The 22,487-nt window shown below is 47.3% G+C and overlaps 1 protein-coding gene across 3 annotated transcripts in view; it reads left to right on the top strand.

Annotated features, from left to right (window-relative positions):
* CHAF1A (chromatin assembly factor 1 subunit A) overlaps positions 1 to 22,487 on the top strand; it is a 270,727-nt gene that overhangs the window by 139,463 nt on the left and 108,777 nt on the right. For 2 of the 3 annotated variants that reach the window (XM_069216496.1, XM_069216494.1), the window contains 2 exons: positions 7,416 to 7,650; positions 8,098 to 8,178. In XM_069216496.1, coding sequence (XP_069072597.1) covers positions 7,416 to 7,650; positions 8,098 to 8,178 — 316 coding nt within the window. The remainder of the gene's footprint in view (positions 1 to 7,415; positions 7,651 to 8,097; positions 8,179 to 22,487) is intronic. The other variant, XM_069216495.1, reaches the window with a different exon arrangement.

Below are 22,487 nucleotides of genomic sequence, written 5' to 3'. Positions count from 1 at the left end.
GCACCCTAGTGACCCACAAAGAGGACTATGCCTGCTGTGCCTACTTGTGGAAAAGAGCTCCACTTGTGCCAGAATAGAGGAGTGACTCCAAAGGCTTGGTGGGTAGTCACCAAAAGCTAAAGAACCCTGCATTCCTTGAGGGCCCCATTGCCCAGAAACTCCTGGCTGCTGCTGGACACTGAAGTGCCTGTTGGTGACAGTCCTGACATTCCCGAGGTGCCCCCCAAGCCCATGAGATTCGTAACCAAGTTCGAAGTGGACCCTGTTTCCCAAAGCAAAAGATTTACGTACTTGCAAGGAAACATTAACACTGCGGTGGCAAGGAAACTAGCTGACCAGTGGCAACTGGACCTACACTGGAACTCCTGTGCTGCACCTTGGGGGATAGTCCTGAGGCTGGAGTTGACCCCTGACCCTCGTGGATACCAGGATGAACCCATGAATACTCAACATCTGTACAAACTTTTCAGCATTCTCTTCATCCCCAGCATCAGGACCACTTCTTGGCTGGACTATGGTACAGTATAAAAATTTAGAAAGACCCTGACACAGCTGGACTTAACAGGCAAATGTCTTCCTGGACTCTGCTGGTCCCTGACATACTGTGGCCTATCCAAGTGAAGAGAAGTCTCCATACTTAAATGGGCTGCTAAAAATGGCTAAACCACTTATGATTTATTGCATTTCCCAAGCGTGAACGACAGTGATTTACTCACCTGTAAAAATTCATATCCTGGTTCCCTCAATAGATATTTGTCACTTTGGTTTATGCTCTATTTTTATAAATGTGACATTTTCCTTATTTCCTGTTTTGTTAATTCTAAATGCTTTACACTTGATCCTTTGATTATGCCTGGCTTCTGTGACCCAGCTACCCAGGACTGAGCGAAGGGCTCTATTAAAGAAAACAAACTGAAGTTTATGAAGATCGTAATGTTATTATTCCAGTATTGTAACTTTCACAAATTCACATACTTGAATCATTCCCCGTCGTTGAGATGGGAGTCCCTGGTGTAATACAAAAGCCATGATCAACTGCATATAAAGCTCAGAGGCACTAGGCCTCTTAATTTAGTAACTTCCTAGACGTTTTATAAAAAAGGACCAAATTTAACAGACAACCAATCAGCTCTCACCACCCTCTAGAACCCTCTTGTGAGGAGCTGATTTCCCTCACATTTTCCACCTCAAATTGTGCTAAGGAGTCTCCTCTGAGCTCTGCTCTGTTTTCCTCTCAGAAATCCTTCCTGAAGAGATTTGGATACTTTTTCTCTTCAGAAATCATTCAAGGTGGGTCTACCTGGCTACCATGTCAGAGACACAGTAAAAAAGGGCTTTTTTACTGCCTGTGCTACCTGCACGAAAAGGCTGCATGTTGATTATCAGCATAAGGACTGTATATAGTGTCTCTATCCTAGCCATAAACCTAGAGACTGTAAGGTATGTAGAACCTTTTCTACGAAGACTCTTAAGGACAGAGAGGGTCATCTCATCTGGCTACAAAAATTGAAATCCAGACACAATCCAGTTTCTGATCAGGAAAGTGCCTCTTCTTCTGTTTCTGTGGTGAAAACACCTGTCAAACAACAATCTGAAGTTCCTTCAGAGGAAAGACCCAGAAAAGCTTTTTAAAAACTGCTGAGGTATCCTTAAAAATTGGAAGCCCTTCAAGGAAGAAGACTAAAGCTTCAGACTTAGTAAAAAGAGAAGCCTGTCTCTGAGCCGTCCACACCACCACTCAAGGTAAAGCATACCTTCAAGAAACCAATTTCTGCGCCATTGACAGGATCATTGTCGATGGCTCAAGTCCTGATGACGACTTCCACAGTGACCACATTCTGTAGGGCGAAATACGGCTCTTCGTCGATGGTATGCTCATCCTTGTTGACTGTACGTCCTATATCTTCACTGTCGGCGTTGATACCGTCGAGGCCTTCATCGACCCCGCTGGCGACTGCCTCTCACACGCTGTTTCCACTGTCGATGCTGCTTCCACCAATGACACTCCAACATCGAAACCCCCGTTGACGCCACCACCGTCAGCGGCACATCTCTCGTCGACGGCGAAGACTGCAGTGAAAGTAGAGAGACCATATTTCTTGCCTCTGTTTTCGTCAGCGGACCAGGTTGCACACAGGAGGGCAAAAATGTATCACCTAACGCCCTCAGTGATGTCCCCTAGCAAGGTTTCCAGCCTTCTACCATCACATCCCTTAGATGACGACTCGGATAAGGAGGGTATTTTTGGAGTAGCCAGCAGCCCTTTCCAGTTAAGGGTTAAATGCCAGAAATACTCAGATGACAATGCCGCATACTATATGCAATTCTAATATGAACAGCCGGGGCTAGTAGGTCTTGCCCCTGGGCTTGTTTCAGGCTTACAAGCAATGTTGGCGGACTATCAGGAACGTTTTCCAGCAAAGCCTTCATCGGTACAACAACCAATACTTTTGCCTCAGCCAACAACTCCTCACTTGCAGCAGCCGCATCATACACCTCAGCCAAGATCACAGCATTCTGTCCTTTCCACACCAAGGCATCAGGTTTCCTCCGATGCGGAGGAAGTTGAGATACAGCCTGACAACAATGAGTGGGATGATTACATCATACCAGCACCTGTTTCTCCTACAGCACCTGAGGTAGAGCCCCCACCTGAAGATGTAGGCGGCTACCATAACCTGCTTGAGCATGCCGCCCCGCGGTTTGTTCTTCCAATGCCCACATCTCAGCAGGATTGCTTCCTCAATGATTTTAAAGAGCCCCACGGGAAGGTGGTCAGAGCTATACCCATCAAAGACAATGTTGGGAGCCAGGGCCTGAAAATTATGCGGAATCCGGCGACGGTCCCTCTAGTTCTGCCGAGACTGGGTAATAAATATAAACCCACAGAGGATGCTCCGGCTTGCGCCTCAGGCCATCCGAAGCCAGACTCTGATTTCACAAGCCGCCCAACGTCGCTCCAGGAACCCCACCCCATTGACATCACCGCCGGACAAAGAAGGGAGTCGCTTGGACAACATCAGCAAGTGTTTCTCCTCCATGTCAGCTATTGTAGTAAGGCTGGCCAATTCCCTTGCTCTACTTGGAAGATATGATCGACAGCTCTGGTCAGACATATCCCAATCATTGGAAGAGCTTTCCAAAACAGAAGCTAGGAAAGTACTCGTAGAGGGCCAGCGATCTTCAGCAGAGATCGATTGTGCACTAGATATAGCAGCAATGGGCTTCACATTACTCGTGGGTTCAGCTGTGTTTAGGCGTCAGGGTTGGCTCAAAGACACCAACTTTATCCCGAAGTACAGACGAAAATTCTGGATCTTCCGTATGAAGGGGATGCACTATCTGGCAAGCAGTTTGACGCTCTTCAAGCCATTAAATCTGATACAGAGACGGCGAAATCCTTAGGCACTCTGCAATACAGGAAAATGCCCTTTCGTGGTGCCAGGGGCAGAGGTCAACCTTCCTTTTGCGGAGGATACCTGCAATATAGGTATCCATCCTGTTCCTCAACATTCCAGCCTTCTAGGACACAATACCAGCCGAGGCAACCACCTCCCGCAGCCTATACCAGGCACTGCCACAAGAGCAAGTTGGGGCGACAACCTAAAGAATCCGCACGTAGACAAGGACTGTCAAACGACACGTCCTCTATACTCTCCTCCTACATTTTATCACGGAATTTTAAAACATCATATCCAACGATGGCAACAAATAACGAAAGACAAGCGGGTGCTGGATGTTGTCAGATTCGGACACCTGTTGGAATTCACCCAGATTCCCCCTTTAATGCCTCCATCCCAGATTCCACAAAAACACCATCTACTCCGCTTGGAGGTAATAACCATGCTGAAGGAAGAGGCTATAGGGTCTGTTCTCCTTTCCCAGAGGGGAAAGGGTTCCTACTCCAGCTTCTTTCTCATCCAAAAGAAGTTTCGCCTATGGGGGCCAATTCTGGATTTACGGGAGCTAAACAAGTACCTCAAGAAACAAACATTTTGGATGGTCACCCTACAAGACATCCTCCAGCTTCTGAACAGGGCAGACTACATGGCCTTTCCAGACCTTCAGGATGCAAAATCTCACATTTCCATTCATCCGCTCCACAAAGTACCTGAGGTTTGCGGTCAACGGCGAACACTTCCAGTTCAAGGGCCTTCCCTTTTGGCCCACGTTTAGCACCACAAATCTTCACCAAATGTCTAGCACCAGTGTTGGCCTACCTGAGGAGAAACAAACACCAGGTGTTCCCCTACTTTGACAACTGGCTACTAAAAGCCCCAGATGTCCAGTCAGCAGAAAACTCAGTCAAGGCGACTGCGCCTTTTCAAGGAATTAGGCCATACGCTCAACAAAGAAAAATCGTTCCTACAGCCATCCACTAGATTCGCCTTCCTAGGGGCTATCTTAGACACTCAACAGGCCAAAGCCTATCCAGCGCCAGACAGACAAACAAGGTTAATACAACTGGCAAGGTGCTTCAAAAAAAGTATTTCAGTTCGGCGGTACAAGTCCTTACTATGCATGATGTTGCCATGTATAAGCCTCATTCCGTTCTGCCGCTTGCGAATGCGCCCAATTCAGGAGGAGCTGTACAGGCAATGGACGCAAGCACGACGATCCTTCGAGGATACCATCCTCATAACACCGCACATGGTCCACTCTCTGGATTAATAGACAATTCCCGAGAACATTTCAAAAGGACTCAGCTTCTTGGCACGAATTCCTCCAATGATAGTAACTACGGATGCATAGCTCACAGGATGGGGCACATGCTTGCCGAACCTTCGGGTGAGCAAAAAGTGGCCACCTTCTCACCATCTGTTCCACATAAACCTTCTCGAGCTGAGAGCGGTCTGTTATGCCTTGCAAGCCTTCCTTTCAAGGATACGAGGGTCAGCAGTGCTTGTCAGGACAGACAATACCACCACAATGCACTACTTAAGCAGGGAGGAACACTTCCTCACGTACTCTTGAAGCGCAAACAGTCTGTAAATGGTGTATTCACCACCAAATCCACATAACAGCAAGTCTGAGTCTGAATAAAACGAATTTGGCCAGCTAGATCTACCGACTGACTGCAGGGAAGTACTAGCTAATGCACGTGCAGCTAGCACCAACAAATCTTACTGCCTAAAATGGAAACTATTGTGTATGGTGTGAAACCCCAAAAAATGCACCCCCTCTCCGCACCGGAGGTGGTGTTCCGGACTGCCCCATTCTTCAATTAGTCCATTTAGCAGCCATCTCCAGATACAGAAGCGTACCAGGCAAGCCGTCCTTATGCTCTCAGATTAGTCAAGCAATTCCTGAAGGGTCTCTTAAGATCTTTTCCTCCAGTAAAACCTCCGCCTCCGGCATGGCAACTTAACATTGTCCTTAACCAGCTTATGAAGGAGCCTTTTGAGCCTATCCACAGACCAGACATCTAGTACCTCACTTGGAAGGTGGCTCTCCTTCTCGCCCTCACTTCGGCACGCAGAGTTAGTGAAATTCAAGCTTTCACTATACAAGAAACATTTTTGTAGTTCAAACAAGTCATTCTGCGCACTAATCCCAAATTAATTCCTAACGTGCCTTTGGAATTCCATATCAACGAGCCGGTGGTGCTCAAATCTTTCTTCCCGAACCCACAAACTACTGCAGAAAGGATGCGTCATTCACTCGACCTTAAAGTGCATAAAATTCTATCTGGACACGACAAAGTCGTTCAGACAGTCCACTCAGTTATTTGTAGCTTTCAGTGCCGCTAGAAAAGGTCACTCTAACGAAACAGACTATATCCCGATGGATTAAAGACGCAATCATATTCTGCCATCAGAAAGCAGGAAGACCATTGCAAACAAGTGTAAGAGCGCATTCTACCAGAGCTATATCTGCATCCTGTGCGCTGTTTGCTGGTGTATCAATTAAAGACATCTGTTGAGCTGCGACATGGAGGACAACTCACACCTTCACACAGCATTACTTCTTGGACATGGAGTCACTTCGGGATGCAGCCGTTGGGCAAGCAGTCCTTCGCAACCGGTTTCAATGAAGGTGAGCTAAATCATTTTCCCTCCATCCGCTTGTTTTCTGTTATATCACGTTTTCTTTATAATAATGCTGTAGATCGTAGAAAGAAGTGTCAGTACATATTATCATGCCAGTTTGCATTTCAAATTGCTATGCTGCTATCTATAGGACGAAAAAAATGTTATCTACTGCTTACTATTCTGATTCAAGCATGTGAATCTATGAAAGTTCCAATACCGGAGTAAGAAACAAGTTACTTACCTGTAACTGTAGTTCTCCAGTATTGGAAACTTTCATAGATTCACATGCGACCCGCCCTTCCTCCCCTGAGAAGCTCACCTTCATTTTAGCTCAGGCCTAGATGTATTATTGCACTTGTGCTTGTAAAATCTGAGGGACATCAGCTCCTCACAGGAGGGTTCGAGAGGGTGGTGAGAGCTGATTGGTTGTCTGTTAAGTTTGCTCCTTTTTTTAATAAAACTATAAGATGTTACTAAATTAAGAGGCTTAGTGCCTTGGAGCTTTATATGCAATTGAGCATGGCTTTTGTATTACACCGGGGACTCCCATCTCGATGACGGGGAATGATTAAAGCATGTGAATCTATTAAAATTTCCAATACTGGAGAATTACAGATACAGGTAAGTAACTTGTTTCCTACATGGTAAGGTCTCACAACTACACCACCTTGTAATCCTCTTTGCTATAACAGTGAAGACCACACATGCTCCCAAGCAAGTCATGAAACTGCCCATATTACATCGGGAAGTGCCCCCACACCAGGTGTTCATCTTTCTGTCGCATAATTTGAGGTTAGAGCCTGCTTCTATATCTGCCATGTTCGGTTTTTTTTTATTTATTTTTTTAACAATCTGTAATGAGGTAGTATTGAGCCAATCAAGAGCCCGAAAGGGCAGCAGAAGTAGCTTTTTCCATCTGGTGTTTAATAGAGAAGGTGGTTCTGATTCTGCATAACTTGGGCCGCATTAGAGAAGGCAGGAGCATACTAGTTGGCTGAATATTACATATTTATAAGTTGCCCCATTGATATACTCGTACTATCTCCTGGACACAGTATGGTGCGGTAAGTAGACTGGAGCAGAATCTCAAGTGGAGTTCTGAGACAGCATGGAAAAACACAACCCCTGCAGTTGTCAAGGACAATGGTTATTTAAAAAGTGAGAAATAAGCCTTGTACTTTAAGCTGCAAAGGGCACCCTAGAGTTGCATGCCAAGCAGATGTTTTAATAATTTGTTGTGTGCCTAGACTCCAACACAAAAATTAGGATGACAACTACGGTGTTGGTACAGCTCTTTACTTTAAAGGTGCAGTATGTTCTTATACTTAAATTCGGAGAGTGTTCGCTAACCATTCCTTTATCTTTTTTAACAATACTTGCCAGTGATGTGATTGTGGAGAACGGTGAAACCGATGATGTGCAGGAAATGCCTGATGATCCCCTTAACAGCGACCTACTAGAGGATGACACTGGCACAATGGGTAGCGTTCCAGAGAGGAAAACGTTTGGTAGAATGAAACTCCTGCAGTTTTCAGAAAATTACCGTCCTGCCTACTGGGGAACGTGGAATAAGGCTAGCACAGTTATCCATCCCAGAAAGCCTTGGCTCAAAGATGAAGTGAGTATTCCAACAGCCATAACAGCCCTCTGTTCTTTTTGTGTTTCTTACTCTCCTCCCTTTCATTAGGCAGACTTTTTAAAGATGCACATCCTGTTTCTATGCATGTTGTACTTTGTTGGTTGCATTTCTCTTATTTGTACAATATAAAGTTTAGATGAGGGTAGATTTCCTTTGTTTCTGCTAGTGCTAAAGCAATTAGTAAAGTATATGTACCTTCAATTTGAACCGTATGTTTTGTCTGGGTACACATGCACCCCCATTGCCATGCAGAAGGTGGATATTTGTCAGTAAACAGTTTATAGTGTGGTGGGAATCTTCTTTCTTTGCTAGTAGTGTAACGATTCTGTGTAAAATCGCAGAGCCCCCTAAATCATGAGTAGTTCTCCCCGCATCACAGTCCCACTTGTAAAAGAAGGAAATCGACAAATGTTGACTGTTTTGCAGAAGGTGTTGGACTATGAAGTGGACAGTGATGAGGAGTGGGAAGAGGAGGAACCCGGCGAGTCTCTTTCCCACAGTGAAGGGGTGAGTACAATCGTAAAATTGATCTTAAGCTTTTTTTTTTATTTTTTTTTTTTTAGATGCTTTATTGGAACATCACTTTTGTTGTCCAGGTGTGGATTTAATGCTGGGTATAGTTCACCCAACATTTTAACTTGCTTGTTTTAATTGTGTTGCCTCTGCACTGATATGTTGTAAGGCTAACTGGGTTTTGTGTAGTATCCTTGCAGTGTTGTGGATGCAAATGTGATATTACGAATGACTGTTTCCATCCTTGTGGTTAACGTTTTATATTTTGTAATAGGATGTCTGAGTTTAACTATAAAAACAACTTCTGTAGTGTGGCACTCATGGCACCACCTTCCCATTAACAAACTAGCTTATTTCTGATAGTCGACCTGTGGGAGCATTGTTTTCCTTATGTCTTTAACAAGAACTGCCCAATGTCATGGCTTTTTAGTTTATATATTGCAACATAGCATATGTTAATGCAAGAGCTTTGTTTTTAAAGACAAGTTCACACCTGCTTCTCCAGTGATACCTTTCTACATTTTTATTACATAGCAACTTTTTTATGAATCTGGATACACCAGAGGTTAGATTAACTGCATCCTTAATTTTTTACCGTGTGCTTCAAATACTGTCTGAGATATAGACAATACATAAGCAGATTTGTATGTTATAATATGTGCAGGGCGTCAGTCAGTGTACATTGACTGTACGAAGCATAGCTTTATCATGCATCTGTGACCAAGAATTACATGCAAACTCCATCTTCTGATATAGTGGGTGAGCTGCAAGACACCCCACAGCTGTCACTCTCTTTGGATCAGCCTCCATCAGAATTACCCACTGTAGGAAGTTGGCTCTGTATAGACTATCTCAAAGTGAGAGTGTGTGTGCACAGAGTCCAAGGGTTCCCCTTAGAGGTTAATAGTGGCAACATTAGATAACACTAATGCTCTATTTTGTGGTAGTGTGGTTGAGCAGTAGGCTTATCAGAGGGTAGTGTTAAGCATTTGTTGAACACACACACAGACTCAACTCCAGGCCAATAGTTTTTATATAGAAAAATCTATTTTCTTAATTTATTTTAGAACCTCAAGATTTGAGGTAAGTACATAAAATGCAAGGTACTTCACACAGGTAAGTAGAGAACCTTGATTCAAAGCAGCAGTACCCACAGTTTTAGTAAAAATGGCAATAAGCTATTTGTAGGAAGTTGGCTCTGTATGCACTATTTCAAAGTAAGGAATAGTATGCACAGAGTCCAAGGGTTCCCCTTAGAGGTAAGATAGTGGCAAAAAGAGATAATACTAATGCTCTATTTTGTGGTAGTGTGGTCGAGCAGTAGGCTTATCAAAGGAGTAGTGTTAAGCATTTCTCTTCCAGGGGATCCTCATCAATAGTCATAAACATTGAATATTCCCGCCCTTGTGCGGGGACCCCGGAGCATATATATATAAAATACATACCTATTATCATGTGTAAAACAGCAATGCAGGCTATAATCATAAATAGGCTAAAATGCTTTATTTCTATGCAAGTTTTTTTTTTTTTTTTTATATTATAAAATCACAATAGATCATAAATATCTACCTAAGCCCCAAAAACTGGACTTAGGGAAGTAAACAGCAGTAAATATCAGAGAAAAATAGAAAAAACCACATTGAAAAACAATGAAGCATTCTTAGCCAATAGGCTGCATGCAGGTTAACACAGGAGAACCATAAAAACTTTGGCACCGTGCCTTTAAGACCCTGAGCACCTCCAGTATCCCACCATGCCTCAGGGGTGAAGGGAAGGTGACAGTTGGTTCACAGTTAGGTCAGTTCTTTTTTCCGGCTTCTTCTGAGAGGATCCTGGAGCATTGAGCTCTCAGTTTTTCTGAGTTTTCCTCAGAAAAATTCTTTAAAAAAGCGTTTTTCACTTTTCACTCGACAAGTAATATCTTTGTCTGAGCTAGGAAGGTTTTTTCTGACAGAAAAATGCCTTCTCTTTTTGTAAAATGTCCCTCTTGTGGGAAGAAGAAAGCCCAGTCAGACCCACACTCTCTGTGTATTGTCTGCCTGCCACAGAGTCACTGTCCTGACACCTGCAAGTATTGTAAGAACATGTCAAGGAGGACTCTCAAAGACAGAGAGAAGATCAGGCTACATGGGCTTCAGGAGAGGAAAAAGTCAACATCCTCTTCACTTCGCAGACCTACAGCAGAAGGAATGGCCCGATCGACGTCGACAGGTAGGATTGTACCTGTTTGTTCTCCATCGACGTCATCGGCACCACCGTCTCACCGGCATAGATCGCCGTCGACGGCGACCAGACCGACGTCGAGGGACAAAACGTCGAAGCATGGACACAGGGGTACATCTCCGTCGACGGCAGGCCGCCGTTCGGCGTCGAGTCATCTCCGGCGCTCCCGTTCGCCGTTGAGAACGTCTCACCCCTTGGCGTCGAAGGACACGACACCAAAAACACATCGACGGCATGAACATCCGCCGTCGACCACTCGCCACTCAACGTCGAGACACACGACGGCGAGTAGGTCCAGGTCCCGTGATAGGCGATCGGCGTCAAGACACTCGACGGCAAGACCTCCGACGTCAAGACCTTCGACTTCGAGAGCAGACCAGCCATCGCAACCTTCGACGTCGAGGATGCAATCGACGTCGACACAACCTTCAGCTGTGTCACAGGCAGTAGAGCCAGCGGACAAAGCTCCCTCACCGGTGGTCTCTATAAGGAGTGCATCATCCCATTCCAGAGCATCGGGGCATGTTTCTCCCATCACAGCATCCCCGGATTCACAATACTCGAGGATGTATTCTCCTACTGCCTCATTACCGAGAACGCCATCGCCTACAGCTAGAGCAGGACGGGCTCGTTCTGCTTCTCGTCAGCCGACCACAAGACCTGCACACTCTGCTACAGCCTCTCGGAGCAGGTCCCGTTCCCGAAGGAGAACCAGGTCACGAACACCACGCAGAAGATCACCTTCTTGGTCTTCTTCAGGATCGTCTGTGGGGCGCTACTCCCCCACACTCACAGATTCTCCACCTGCTAGGATTTCCCCGGTGGATGATATCACCACTTTTAATGAGGTTCTTCTAAGGGGAGCGCAGAAGCTAAATATTGAGGTACCAGAGCCGGCCACCTCATCCTCAGTTATCTTTGAGACCCTACAACACAGATCAGTCTCGAGAAAACTGCTGCCACTAGTACCGGGTTTGCTGCAACCGACTATGGACACTTTTCTGTCTCCAGCCACTCTCAAGTCTGCCCCGGCTAGGATTCAAAAGAAATACAAAGCTCCGGAACAAGATCCTTTATTCCTGCGGAAGGATCCGCCACCGGACTCTGTGATCTTAGCCGCAGCCAGAAAAACACACTCTGTGGCATCATCTTCCACAGTCCCCCCGGATAAGGAGAGCAGACACCTAGACTCTCTGGGGAGAAAGATGTGCGGTACGGCGGCATCTGCTATGAAGGTCTCCAGCGCCTCAGCACTTCTGGGCAGATATGACCGCTCTCTGTGGGACTCACTCCACAGATTTACAGAAAAGTTGCCCAGGGAAGATAGACAGGACTTCCAGGAAATCTTGCTGGAAGGGGGCCTAGTATCTAACCAGGTCATCAGCGCGGCGGCGGACGGGGCGGATTTGGCTGCGCATGGGTATGCGCACGGAATCTGCGCTAGGAGGTCTTCCTGGCTACGGCTCACGGGTCTGAAACAGGAAGCACAGCAGCGCATTTTGAACCTCCCATTCAGCGGGAGTTCGTTGTTCGATACCCACGCAGATGAAGAGATGGCCCGAATGAAAACGGAAGTCGACACGATGAGGGCAGTGGGCCTGGAACGTAAAAAAGACTTCAGACGGAGGTACAGGCCGTATGACAGACGACCATTCCAGCAGAGGGTTCAAACCCCTCACTGGTCTCAAAGGCCACAACAACGACAGGGACGTCCCCTGTTTCAGGCACGTAGACCCACAAGAGACAGAGGGTCAAGTAGACCTCAACAGTCTACAGCAAAGACACCATCAAAGCAATGAGGCATTGCTTCCCTCAGCACTGTGCACCACTCCGGTGGGGGGAAGTGTTACGCATCATCTTCGCGAGTGGCACTCAATCACAAAAGACAAATGGGTGCTCAATATTGTCGAACATGGCTATTCTCTCCTTTTCAAAAAACCTCCTCCACACTTGCCGCCAGCAAGGTGTTTTCCTTCTCATCTCAGCCTGCTACGCAAGGAAGTTCTCGCACTCCTACAAAAGAAAGCTGTAGAAAAGGTTCCTCCGGCACAAAAAGGAAAAGGGGTGTACTCCCGTTACTTTCTGGTGGCGAAAAAAGGTCAACAGGGCCTCTTCAGACCAATTCTGGACTTACGGCTCCTGAACAAGTACATAAGAAAACAAAAGTTCAGGATGCTAGCCCTTCACCAGATTGTCCCGCAACTGCATCAGGGAGACTGGATGTGCTCCATCGACCTACAGGATGCATATTTTCACATCCCAATAGCAACCAGACATCGGAAATTTTTACGTTTCCAGATAGCGTCACAGCACTACCAATTCAGAGTCCTTCCATTCGGCCTGAAGTCTGCACCCCGAGTCTTTTCAAAATGTGTAGCAGTGGTAGCGGCACACCTTCGAAGACAAAAAATATTCGTCTACCCCTACCTGGACGACTGGCTAGTGAAGGCCTCATCTCCGGATCAGGCGAGAAAACATCGAGATATCGTTCTAAGAACTTTCGAGTCTCTAGGTATTCAAATCAACCACGACAAGTCAACCTTGATTCCAACACAAAACCTCCACTACCTGGGAGCGATACTAAACACAGAGCTCCAAAGAGTGTATCCTTCGGAGGAACGACTTTTATCAATCCACAGGAAGTGTCAACATCTATTAACAGCCGATGCACCTACAGCTCGTCAGGTGACATCGCTTCTGGGCTCCATGGCTTCATGCATCTTCATTGTCCCGAATGCCAGGCTACGCATGAGGCCCCTTCAGGAGGCATTAGAGAACAATTGGAGCCAAAAGACTGGTCACTGGGAGGACAGAGTTCGACTACCAGCAGTGGCTTTTCAATCACTACAATGGTGGATGCACAGACCTCACCTGTCGATAGGTTCTCCGTTTCACCAGACAATTCCAGTCGACACTCTAGTAACGGATGCGTCTCTTCAGGGTTGGGGTGCTCATCTGGGTTCCTTCCAAGCTCAGGGTCTTTGGTCCGACAAGGAAAAGAACTATCACATAAATCTACTGGAACTCAGAGCAGTCCATCTGGCTCTCAAATCTTTCTCTCCATTGGTTCAGGGGAAATCTATCCTAGTTCAGACAGACAATACAACCACAATGTATTACCTGAACAAACAGGGGGGAACAAGATCACTACCTCTGTCTGGAGAATCCCAAACGATATGGCATTGGCTCCTGGCCAGGGGAATGTCTATCACAGCGGTACACCTGCCAGGTCAGCAAAACGTAGAGGCAGATTTCCTGAGCAGACATCTGGAAGACGCGCACGACTGGGTGCTACACGACGAAGTCGTCGAGGACATCTTCGGTCAATGGGGTCGACCTCAGTTGGATCTCTTTGCAGACGAAACAAACAAAAAATGCCCAGACTTCGCGTCCAGGTTCTGCCGTCCGGGATCTCAAGGGAATGCCCTGTTGATCAACTGGTCAGGGACATTTCTCTACGCCTTTCCACCGATTCCCCTCATACCGACAGTAATCAACAAATTTTACAACTCCAGAACCAGAATGATTCTGATAGCGCCACAATGGCCCCGCCAATTCTGGTACACGGACCTACTCAACTTATCGGAAAGACCTCACAGGAGGTTGCCGTGCAGACCGGATCTGCTGAGCAGAATGGAAGGCAGAATCCTACATCCCAACCTTCCCTCTCTGAGCTTGACAGCATGGCTCCTGAATTCCTACAGTATGGGCACCTAGGGCTCTCACAGGAGTGCATGAGCATCTTGAAAGAGTCAAAACGACCTTCCACGCGGCGTTCTTACGCTTTTAAGTGGAAGAGATTTTACATCTGGTGCTCTCAACAAGGTATAAATCCCATACGAGCTCAGGAGGACGTCATACTATCCTATTTACTTCATCTGGCGAAGTCTGGTCTGCAGGTATCTTATATTAAGGTTCATTTATCTGCAATTACAGCGTATCGTAAGTCGCCTTCTCAGGAATCCTTCTTTACGATACCTGTAGTCAAGGATTTTTTAGAAGGCTTGAAAAAGGTTTTTCCTCCCATTCGGAGACCTTCTCCTCCATGGGAACTGAATGTAGTCCTGTCAAAACTTATGGGCCCTCCCTTTGAACCTATCCACAAGGCCTCTTTACAGCACCTTACGTGGAAGACGGCTTTTTTGGTGGCCATTACTTCAGCGAGGAGGGTCAGCGAAATTCAGGCTCTGTCTTGCAGAGAACCGTACACGGTTTTTCACGATAATAGAGTGGTTCTGCGAACTCGCCCATCTTTCCTTCCGAAGGTGGTGTCAGAATTCCATATCAATCAGACTATATCTTTACCGACTTTCTTTCCCAATCCGGAGACTCCGGCTGAGAAAGCATTGCATTCTTTAGACTTAAAAAGAGTGCTGAAATTCTATTTGGACAAAACAAAACCGATTAGACATTCTAACCATTTGTTTCTGAATTATGGTCATTTAAGAACAGGAGAGGCAGCGTCTAAACGAACTATATCAAGATGGATTGTGTCTTGTATTGTTAACACTTACCAACTGGCTAATAAGCAATTACTGGCTAGGCCAAAAGCGCATTCCACATGGGGAAAAGCGGCTACTGCTGCCCTCCTTAACAATGTACCAATTTCCGAGATTTGTAAGGCTGCTACATGGAAGTCTGTGCATACCTTTACTAAGCATTACTGTTTAGACTCGGATGCAAGAGCGGATGCCCAGGTGGGGCAGGCCTCTCTTAGAAATCGATTTGCATGAATATGTATTCTTTCCTGCACTTCTTTCGGACAGTCCGCAGAGTTTAGGGATGGGCTTGCTAATCTATTCAATGTTTATGACTATTGATGAGGATCCCCTGGAAGAGAAGGATTAGTTACTTACCTGTAAATCCTAGTTCTCTTCCAGGGGTATCCTCATCAAAGTCATAAACAACCCACCCTCCTCCCCGGACTTAAGTCTCCTAGAAGTGCAGGACAGATTATCTTTCTGATCAGTTACACAGATTGTCACCGTAAAAAAGTACTGACCTAACTGTGAACCAACTGTCACCTTCCCTTCACCCCTGAGGCATGGTGGGATACTGGAGGTGCTCAGGGTCTTAAAGGCACGGTGCCAAAGTTTTTATGGTTCTCCTGTGTTAACCTGCATGCAGCCTATTGGCTAAGAATGCTTCATTGTTTTTCAATGTGGTTTTTTCTATTTTTCTCTGATATTTACTGCTGTTTACTTCCCTAAGTCCAGTTTTTGGGGCTTAGGTAGATATTTATGATCTATTGTGATTTTATAATATAAAAAAAAAAAAAAAAACTTGCATAGAAATAAAGCATTTTAGCCTATTTATGATTATAGCCTGCATTGCTGTTTTACACATGATAATAGGTATGTATTTTATATATATATGCTCCGGGGTCCCCGCACAAGGGCGGGAATATTCAATGTTTATGACTTTGATGAGGATACCCCTGGAAGAGAACTAGGATTTACAGGTAAGTAACTAATCCTTGTTGTACATACACACAGGCAATTAATGAGGAACACACACTCCGAGACAAATCCAGCCAATAGGTTTTGTTATAGAAAAATATATTTTCTTAGTTTATTTTAAGAACCACAGGTTCAAATTCTACATGTAATATCTCATTTGAAAGGTATTGCAGGTAAGTACTTTAGGAACTTTGAATCATTTCATTAGCATGTATACTTTTCACATAAAACACAATAAGCTGTTTTAAAAGTGGACACAGTGCAATTTTCACAGTTCCTGGGGGAGGTAAAGTAATGTTAGTTTTAACAGGTAAGTAAGTCACTTACAGGTTTCAGTTTTTGGTCCAAGGTAGCCCACCGTTGGGGGTTCAGAGCAACCCCAAAGTTATCACACCAGCAGCTCAGGGCCGGTCAGGTGCAAAGGTCAAAGAGGTGCCCAAAACACATAGGCTATAATGGAGAGAAGGGGGTGCCCCGGTTCCAGTCTGCCAGCAGGTAAGTACCCGCGTCTTCGGAGGGCAGACCAGGGGGGTTTTGTAGGGCACCGGGGGGGACACAAGTCCACACAAAGTACACCCTCAGCAGCGCGGGGGCGGCCGGGTGCAGTGTGCAAACAAGCGTCGGGTTTCCTTTAGTTTTCAATGGGAGACCAAGGGGTCTCTTCAGCGATGCAGGCAAGGGGGGGGGGCTCCTCGGGGTAGCCACCACCTGGGCAAGGGAGAGGGCCTCCTGGGGGTCACTCCTGCACAGAAGTTCCGTTTCTTTAGGGGCTGGGGGCTGCGGGTGCAGGGTCTTTTCCAGCCGTCGGGAAATGGAGTTCAGACAGTCGCGGTCAGGGGGAGCCTGGGGATTCCCTCTGCAGGCGTCGCTGTGGGGGCTCAGGGGGGACAACTTTGGTTACTCAGTCAGGGAGTCGCCGGAGGGTCCTCCCTGAGTTGGTTGTTCTTCACCAGTCGAGTCGGGGTCGCCGGGTGCAGTGTTGCAAGTCTCACGCTTCTTGCGGGGAGTTGCAGGGGTCTTTAAATCTGCTCCTTGTAACAAAGTTGCAGTTCTCTTGGAGCAGTGCCGCTGTCCTCGGGAGTTTCTAGTCTTTCTTGAAGCTGGGCAGTCCTCCGAGGATTCAGAGGTCGCTGGTCCCTTGGAAAGCGTCGCTGGAGCAGGTTTCTTTGGAAGGCAGGAGACAGGCCGGTAAGTGTGGAGCCAAAGCAGTTGGTGTCTTCTGTTCTTCCTCTGCAGGGGTTTTTCAGCTCAGCAGTCCTTCTTCTTCAGGTAAGTTGCAGGAATCTAAATTCTTAGGTTCAGGGAAGCCCTTAAATACAAAATTTAAGGGCGTGTTTAGGTCTGGGGGGTTAGTAGCCAATGGCTACTAGCCCTGAGGGTGAGTACACCCTCTTTGTGCCTCCTCCCAAGGGGAGGGGGTCACATCCCTAATCCTATTGGGGGAATCCTCCATCTGCAAGATGGAGGATTTCTAAAAGTTGGAGTCACTTCAGCTCAGGACACCTTAGGGGCTGTCCTGACTGGCCAGTGGTGACTCCTTGTTTTTCTCATTATTTTCTCCGGCCTTGCCGCCAAAAGTGGGGGCCGGGGCCGGAGGGGGCGGGCAACTCCACTAGCTGGAGTGTCCTGCGGTGCTGGCACAAAGGGGTTAGGCTTTGAGGCTCACCGCCAGGTGTGGCAGCTCCTGCCTGGGGGAGGTGTTAGCATCTCCACCCAGTGCAGGCTTTGTTACTGGCCTCAGAGTGACAAAGGCACTCTCCCCATGGGGCCAGCAACATGTCTCTAGTGTGGCAGGCTGCTGGAACCAGTCAGCCTACACTGAACAATTGGGTAAAATACAGGGGGCATCTCTAAGATGCTCTGTGTGCATTTTTTAATAAATCCAACACTGGCATCAGTGTGGGTTTATTATTCTGAGAAGTTTGATACTAAACTTCCCAGTATTCAGCGTAGCCATTATGGAGCTGTGGAGTTCGTTTTTGACAGACTCCCAGACCATATACTCTTATGGCTACCCTGCACTTACAATGTCTAAGGTTTTGCTTAGACACTGTAGGGGCATAGTGCTCATGCACTGGTGCCCTCACCTATGGTATAGTGCACCCTGCCTTAGGTCTGTAAGGCCTACTAGAGGGGTGACTTATCTATACTGCATAGGCAGTGTGAGGTTGGCATGGCACCCTGAGGGGAGTGCCATGTCGACTTACTCGTTTTGTTCTCATCAGCACACACAAGCTGGCAAGCAGTGTGTCTGTGCTGAGTGAGGGGTCCCCAGGGTGGCATAAGATATGCTGCAGCCCTTAGAGACCTTTCCTGGCATCAGGGCCCTTGGTACCAGGGGTACCAGTTACAAGGGACTTACCTGGATGCCAGGGTGTGCCAATTGTGGAGACAATGGTACATTTTAGGTGAAAGAACACTGGTGCTGGGACCTGGTTAGCAGGGTCCCAGCACACTTCTCAGTCAAGTCAGTATCAGGCAAAAAGTGGGGGGTAACTGCAACAGGGAGCCATTTCTTTACACTATTTTAAAAGTGGACACTACAAAAATAAACCGTTCCTGGGGGAGGTAAGTTTGATTAGGTTTCTCAGGTAAGTAAAGCACTTGCAGTAAGTCTCCTGGGTATAGGCATCCCACTGCTGGGGTGTTCAAGGCAACCCCAAAGCCACAGCAACACAGGGCCGTTCAGGTGCTGAGATCAAAGAAGGGCTCAAAACACATAGGTGCCTATGGAGAACAGGGGTGCTCTGGTTCCAGTCTGCTGGCAGGTAAGTACCTGCATCCTCTGGGAGCAGACCATGGGGGTTTTGTAGAGCACGGGGGGAGGGGCACACAAAACACACCCTCAGCGGCACAGGGGCAGCCGGGTGCAGTGTGTAAAGTAGACATCGAGTTTGCTATTGAAAGCAGTGGAGAGACACTGGGGTCACTTAGGCAATGCAGTCAGGACACGGGGGCTTCTCGGGCCAGCCACCAACTGGGCTAGGAAGAGGGCTGCCTGCTGGTCATTCCTGCACTGGAAGGTGGTTCCTCTCGGTCCTGGGGGCTGCGGGTGCAGTGCTTGGTCCAGGCACCGGATTCCTTGTTACCAGGCAGTCGCAGTCAGGGGGAGTCTCTGGATCCTCTTTGCAGGCTGCAGGGGGGTCGACTCAGGGTATTCACGTTGTTTTAGTCGCCTGGGAGTCCTCTCTGCGGTGTTGTCCTGAACTCGAGCTGGGAGCGTCTGGTGCAGAGTGAGAAGTCTCATGCTTCCGGCAGGAAGAGTTCTTTTAAAGTTGCAAAGTTGTTGCAGTTTTTGAACAGTGCCGCTGTTCTCAGGAGTTGCGTGGTCCTTTGGTTTCAGAGGTCGCTGGTCCCCATCGGATGCATTATTGTGCAGGTTCTTGGAGTCTGGAGACAGGCTGGTAGGGCTGGGGCCAAGTCATTTGTCGTCTCCATCGTCTCTGCGGGGCTTTCAGGTCAGCAGTCCTCCTTGTAGGTTACAGGATTCTGATTTCTTGGGTTCGGGGTTGCCCCTAAATACTAAATATAGGGGTGTGTTTAGGTCTGGGGGGCAGTAGCCAATGGCTACTGTCCTGGAGGGTGGCTACACCCTCTTTGTGCCTCTTCCCTGAGGGGAGGGGGCACATCCCTATTGGTGGAATCCTCCAATCTCAAGATGGAGGATTTCTAAAGGCACAGGTCACCTCGGCTCTGGGGGCCTTAGGGGCTGTCCTGACTGGTGGGTGGTGACTCCTAGTTTTCCTCATCTCCTCCAGCCTTGGCGCCAAAAGTGGGTGGAGTGGCCAGAGGGGTGGGCATCTCCACTAGCTATGATTCCTTGGGGTGTTGTAACAAAAGGCATAAGCCTTTGCGGCTCACCACCAGGTGTTACAGTTCCTGCAGGGGGAGGTGAGAAGCACCTCCACCCAGTACAGGCTTTGTTCTCTTCCAGGGGATCCTCATCAATAGTCATAAACATTGAATATTCCCGCCCCTGTGCGGGGACCCCGGAGCATATATAAAATACACACATATAAAGTATGAAATATGCACGAAAAATATATATGTATAGCATTTTTAGTAGACAACTCATATATACATGTGTAAAACAGCAATGCAGGCTATAATCATAAACAGGCTAAAATGCTTTATTTCTATGAAGTTTTTTTATTTTTTATTTTTTTTGATCTTAATAAAATTACAATAGAGAATAAATATCTACCCAAGCCCCAAAACTGGGCTTAGGGAAATAAGTAGTAGTAATCTCTAGAGAAAAAGAGAAAAAAATACATTGAAAAACAATGGAGCATTCTTAGCCAATAGGCTGCATGCAGGTTAACACAGGAGAACCATAAAAACTTTGGCACCATGCCTTTAAGACCCTGAGCACCTCCAGTATCCCACCATGCCTCAGGGTTGAAGGAGAGGTGACAGTTGGTTCACAGTTAGGTCAGTTCTTTTTTCCGGCTTCTTCTGAGAGGATATTGGAGCATTGAGCTCTCAGTTTTTCTGAGTTTTTCTCGACATCTAACATCATTGTCTGAGTTTGGCAGTTTTTTCCTGACAGAAAAATGCCTTCCCTTTTTGTGAAATGCCCTTCCTGTGGGAAGAAGGCCCAGTCAGATCCACACACTCTTTGTATTGTGTGCCTGCCTCAGAGTCACTGCCCTGACACTTGCAAACACTGCAAGAACATGTCAAAGAGGACTCTGAAGGACAGAGAAAAGATCAGGCTTCATGGGCTTCATGAGAGGCAGAAAACATCATCCTCTTCGCTTCCCAGGCAGCCAACAAGCCACTCTCAGGAGAGAATGGCTAGGTCGACGTCAACAGGTAGGAAAGTACCTGTTTGTTCCCCGCCGACATCGTCGCTGCCACCATCTCACCGCCATAGATCGCCGTTGACGGCGACCCGCCCGACGTCGAAGGATATGGCCTCGAGAGAACATGGCCATCGCAGGGGCATATCTCCGTCGACGGCAGCCCGCCGATCGACGTCGAGTCATCACCGGCGCGCCCATTCGCCACCGAAGGCCTCGCGCCCCTCGACGTCCAGACACGACGTCGAAATCGCCACGGCGGCGAGAGTGACATCCGCCGTCGGCCGCCCACCGCTCCACGTCGAGGCACACGACGGTGAGCAGGTCGAGGTCCAGAGATCGCCGTTCGACGTCGAGACACAACGTCGAGGCAAGAACAACCGACGGCGCTCCCTTTGACGTCAGTACAGCTGTCGACGTCGACGCAGGTTTTATCTGTCTCGCAGGGAGTAGAACATCAACTTCTGCCAGCAGATAAGGCCGCTCCATCTCCAGTGGTCTCCATAAGGAGTGATTCATCTCGTTCGAGAGCGGCATCATCGGGGCATGTTTCACCCATCAATCTGTCACCAAGATGTTTGGAGAGCCTTAACAGACCAGCGGCCTCCCCAGATTCGCAGTACTCACGGATGTACTCTCCTACTGCCTCTCTCCCGAGAACGCCATCACCGACAGCGCGGGCAGGACGGGCTTGTTCTGCTTCTCGCCAACCGACCACGAGGCCTGGGCGCTCTGTTACAGCGTCTCGCAGCAGGTCACGTTCCCGGCGACGATCTAGGTCACGATCACGACACAGAAGATCGCCCGCTTGGTCATCGTCAGGGTCATCCATCGGACGATACTCCCCCACCTTAACAGATTCTCCACCGGCTAGAGTTTCACCGGTGGATGACATCACTACTTTTAATGAGGTACTTTTCAGGGGAGCACAGAAGTTAAATATAGAGGTTCCAGAACCATCAACCTCCTTATCGGTCATTTTTGAGACTCTACAACATAGAGCAGTTTCGAAAAAGCTACTACCGCTAGTGCCTGGTCTGTTGCAGCCAACCATGGACCCTTTTTTGGCGCCAGCCACCCTCAAATCTGCTCCTGCTAGAATTTAGAAAAAATATAAAGCGCCTGAACAAGATCCTTTATTCCTAAGAACGGATCCGCCGCCGGACTCAGTAATATTGGCCGCAGCCCCAAAAACTCACTCAGTGGCATCATCCTCCACGGTCCCACCGGACAAAGAGAGCAGACATCTAGACTCTCTGGGGAGAAAAATGTGCGGCACGGCAGCATCTGTAATGAAGGTCTCCAGCGCGTCTGCACTCCTAGGCAGATATGACCGTTCCAGGGGTGTGGAATTTTTTAAATAATCTACTTGGCCAAGGGACAAAATGCTAATGAGATCTACATGTCCTGAAAAATCCACTTGTCCCACCTACATCAATTATAAGGGCTGACACAGAAACATGTAATATGTTTTTATTTTGTTTTATTAAACCAATAACTATTCAGTGGTTTGTAATCATGCTAAAGAAAAACTTGAAAAGCTGTTACATTATCCCTATTGTCCAAAAGTATAGAAATTGTATAGGAATACAGCAGTAAATGATCTTGCATGGCAAGCTGCTCTAAGACTCATTGTTGACAATACTTCCGTAGTTATGATAGATGTGGCCTCTTATGTCCGCACACATGCTTTGTGCCTCCTGTTGTAAGCCAGAGATCAATAGCTCTGCTGGGATCATATTCCTCAAAGTTGGGCCCTTCTATTTTAAGAAGCATTAGATCTTGGAGAATATCTTGATTTAACCGTGTTCTTAGTGGG

This window comes from Pleurodeles waltl, chromosome 12 (assembly GCF_031143425.1).
Source record: "Pleurodeles waltl isolate 20211129_DDA chromosome 12, aPleWal1.hap1.20221129, whole genome shotgun sequence".
Taxonomy (NCBI): domain Eukaryota; kingdom Metazoa; phylum Chordata; class Amphibia; order Caudata; family Salamandridae; genus Pleurodeles; species Pleurodeles waltl.
The sequence above is the reverse complement of the archived record's forward strand: the minus strand, read 5'-3'. Positions and strand labels throughout refer to the sequence as shown.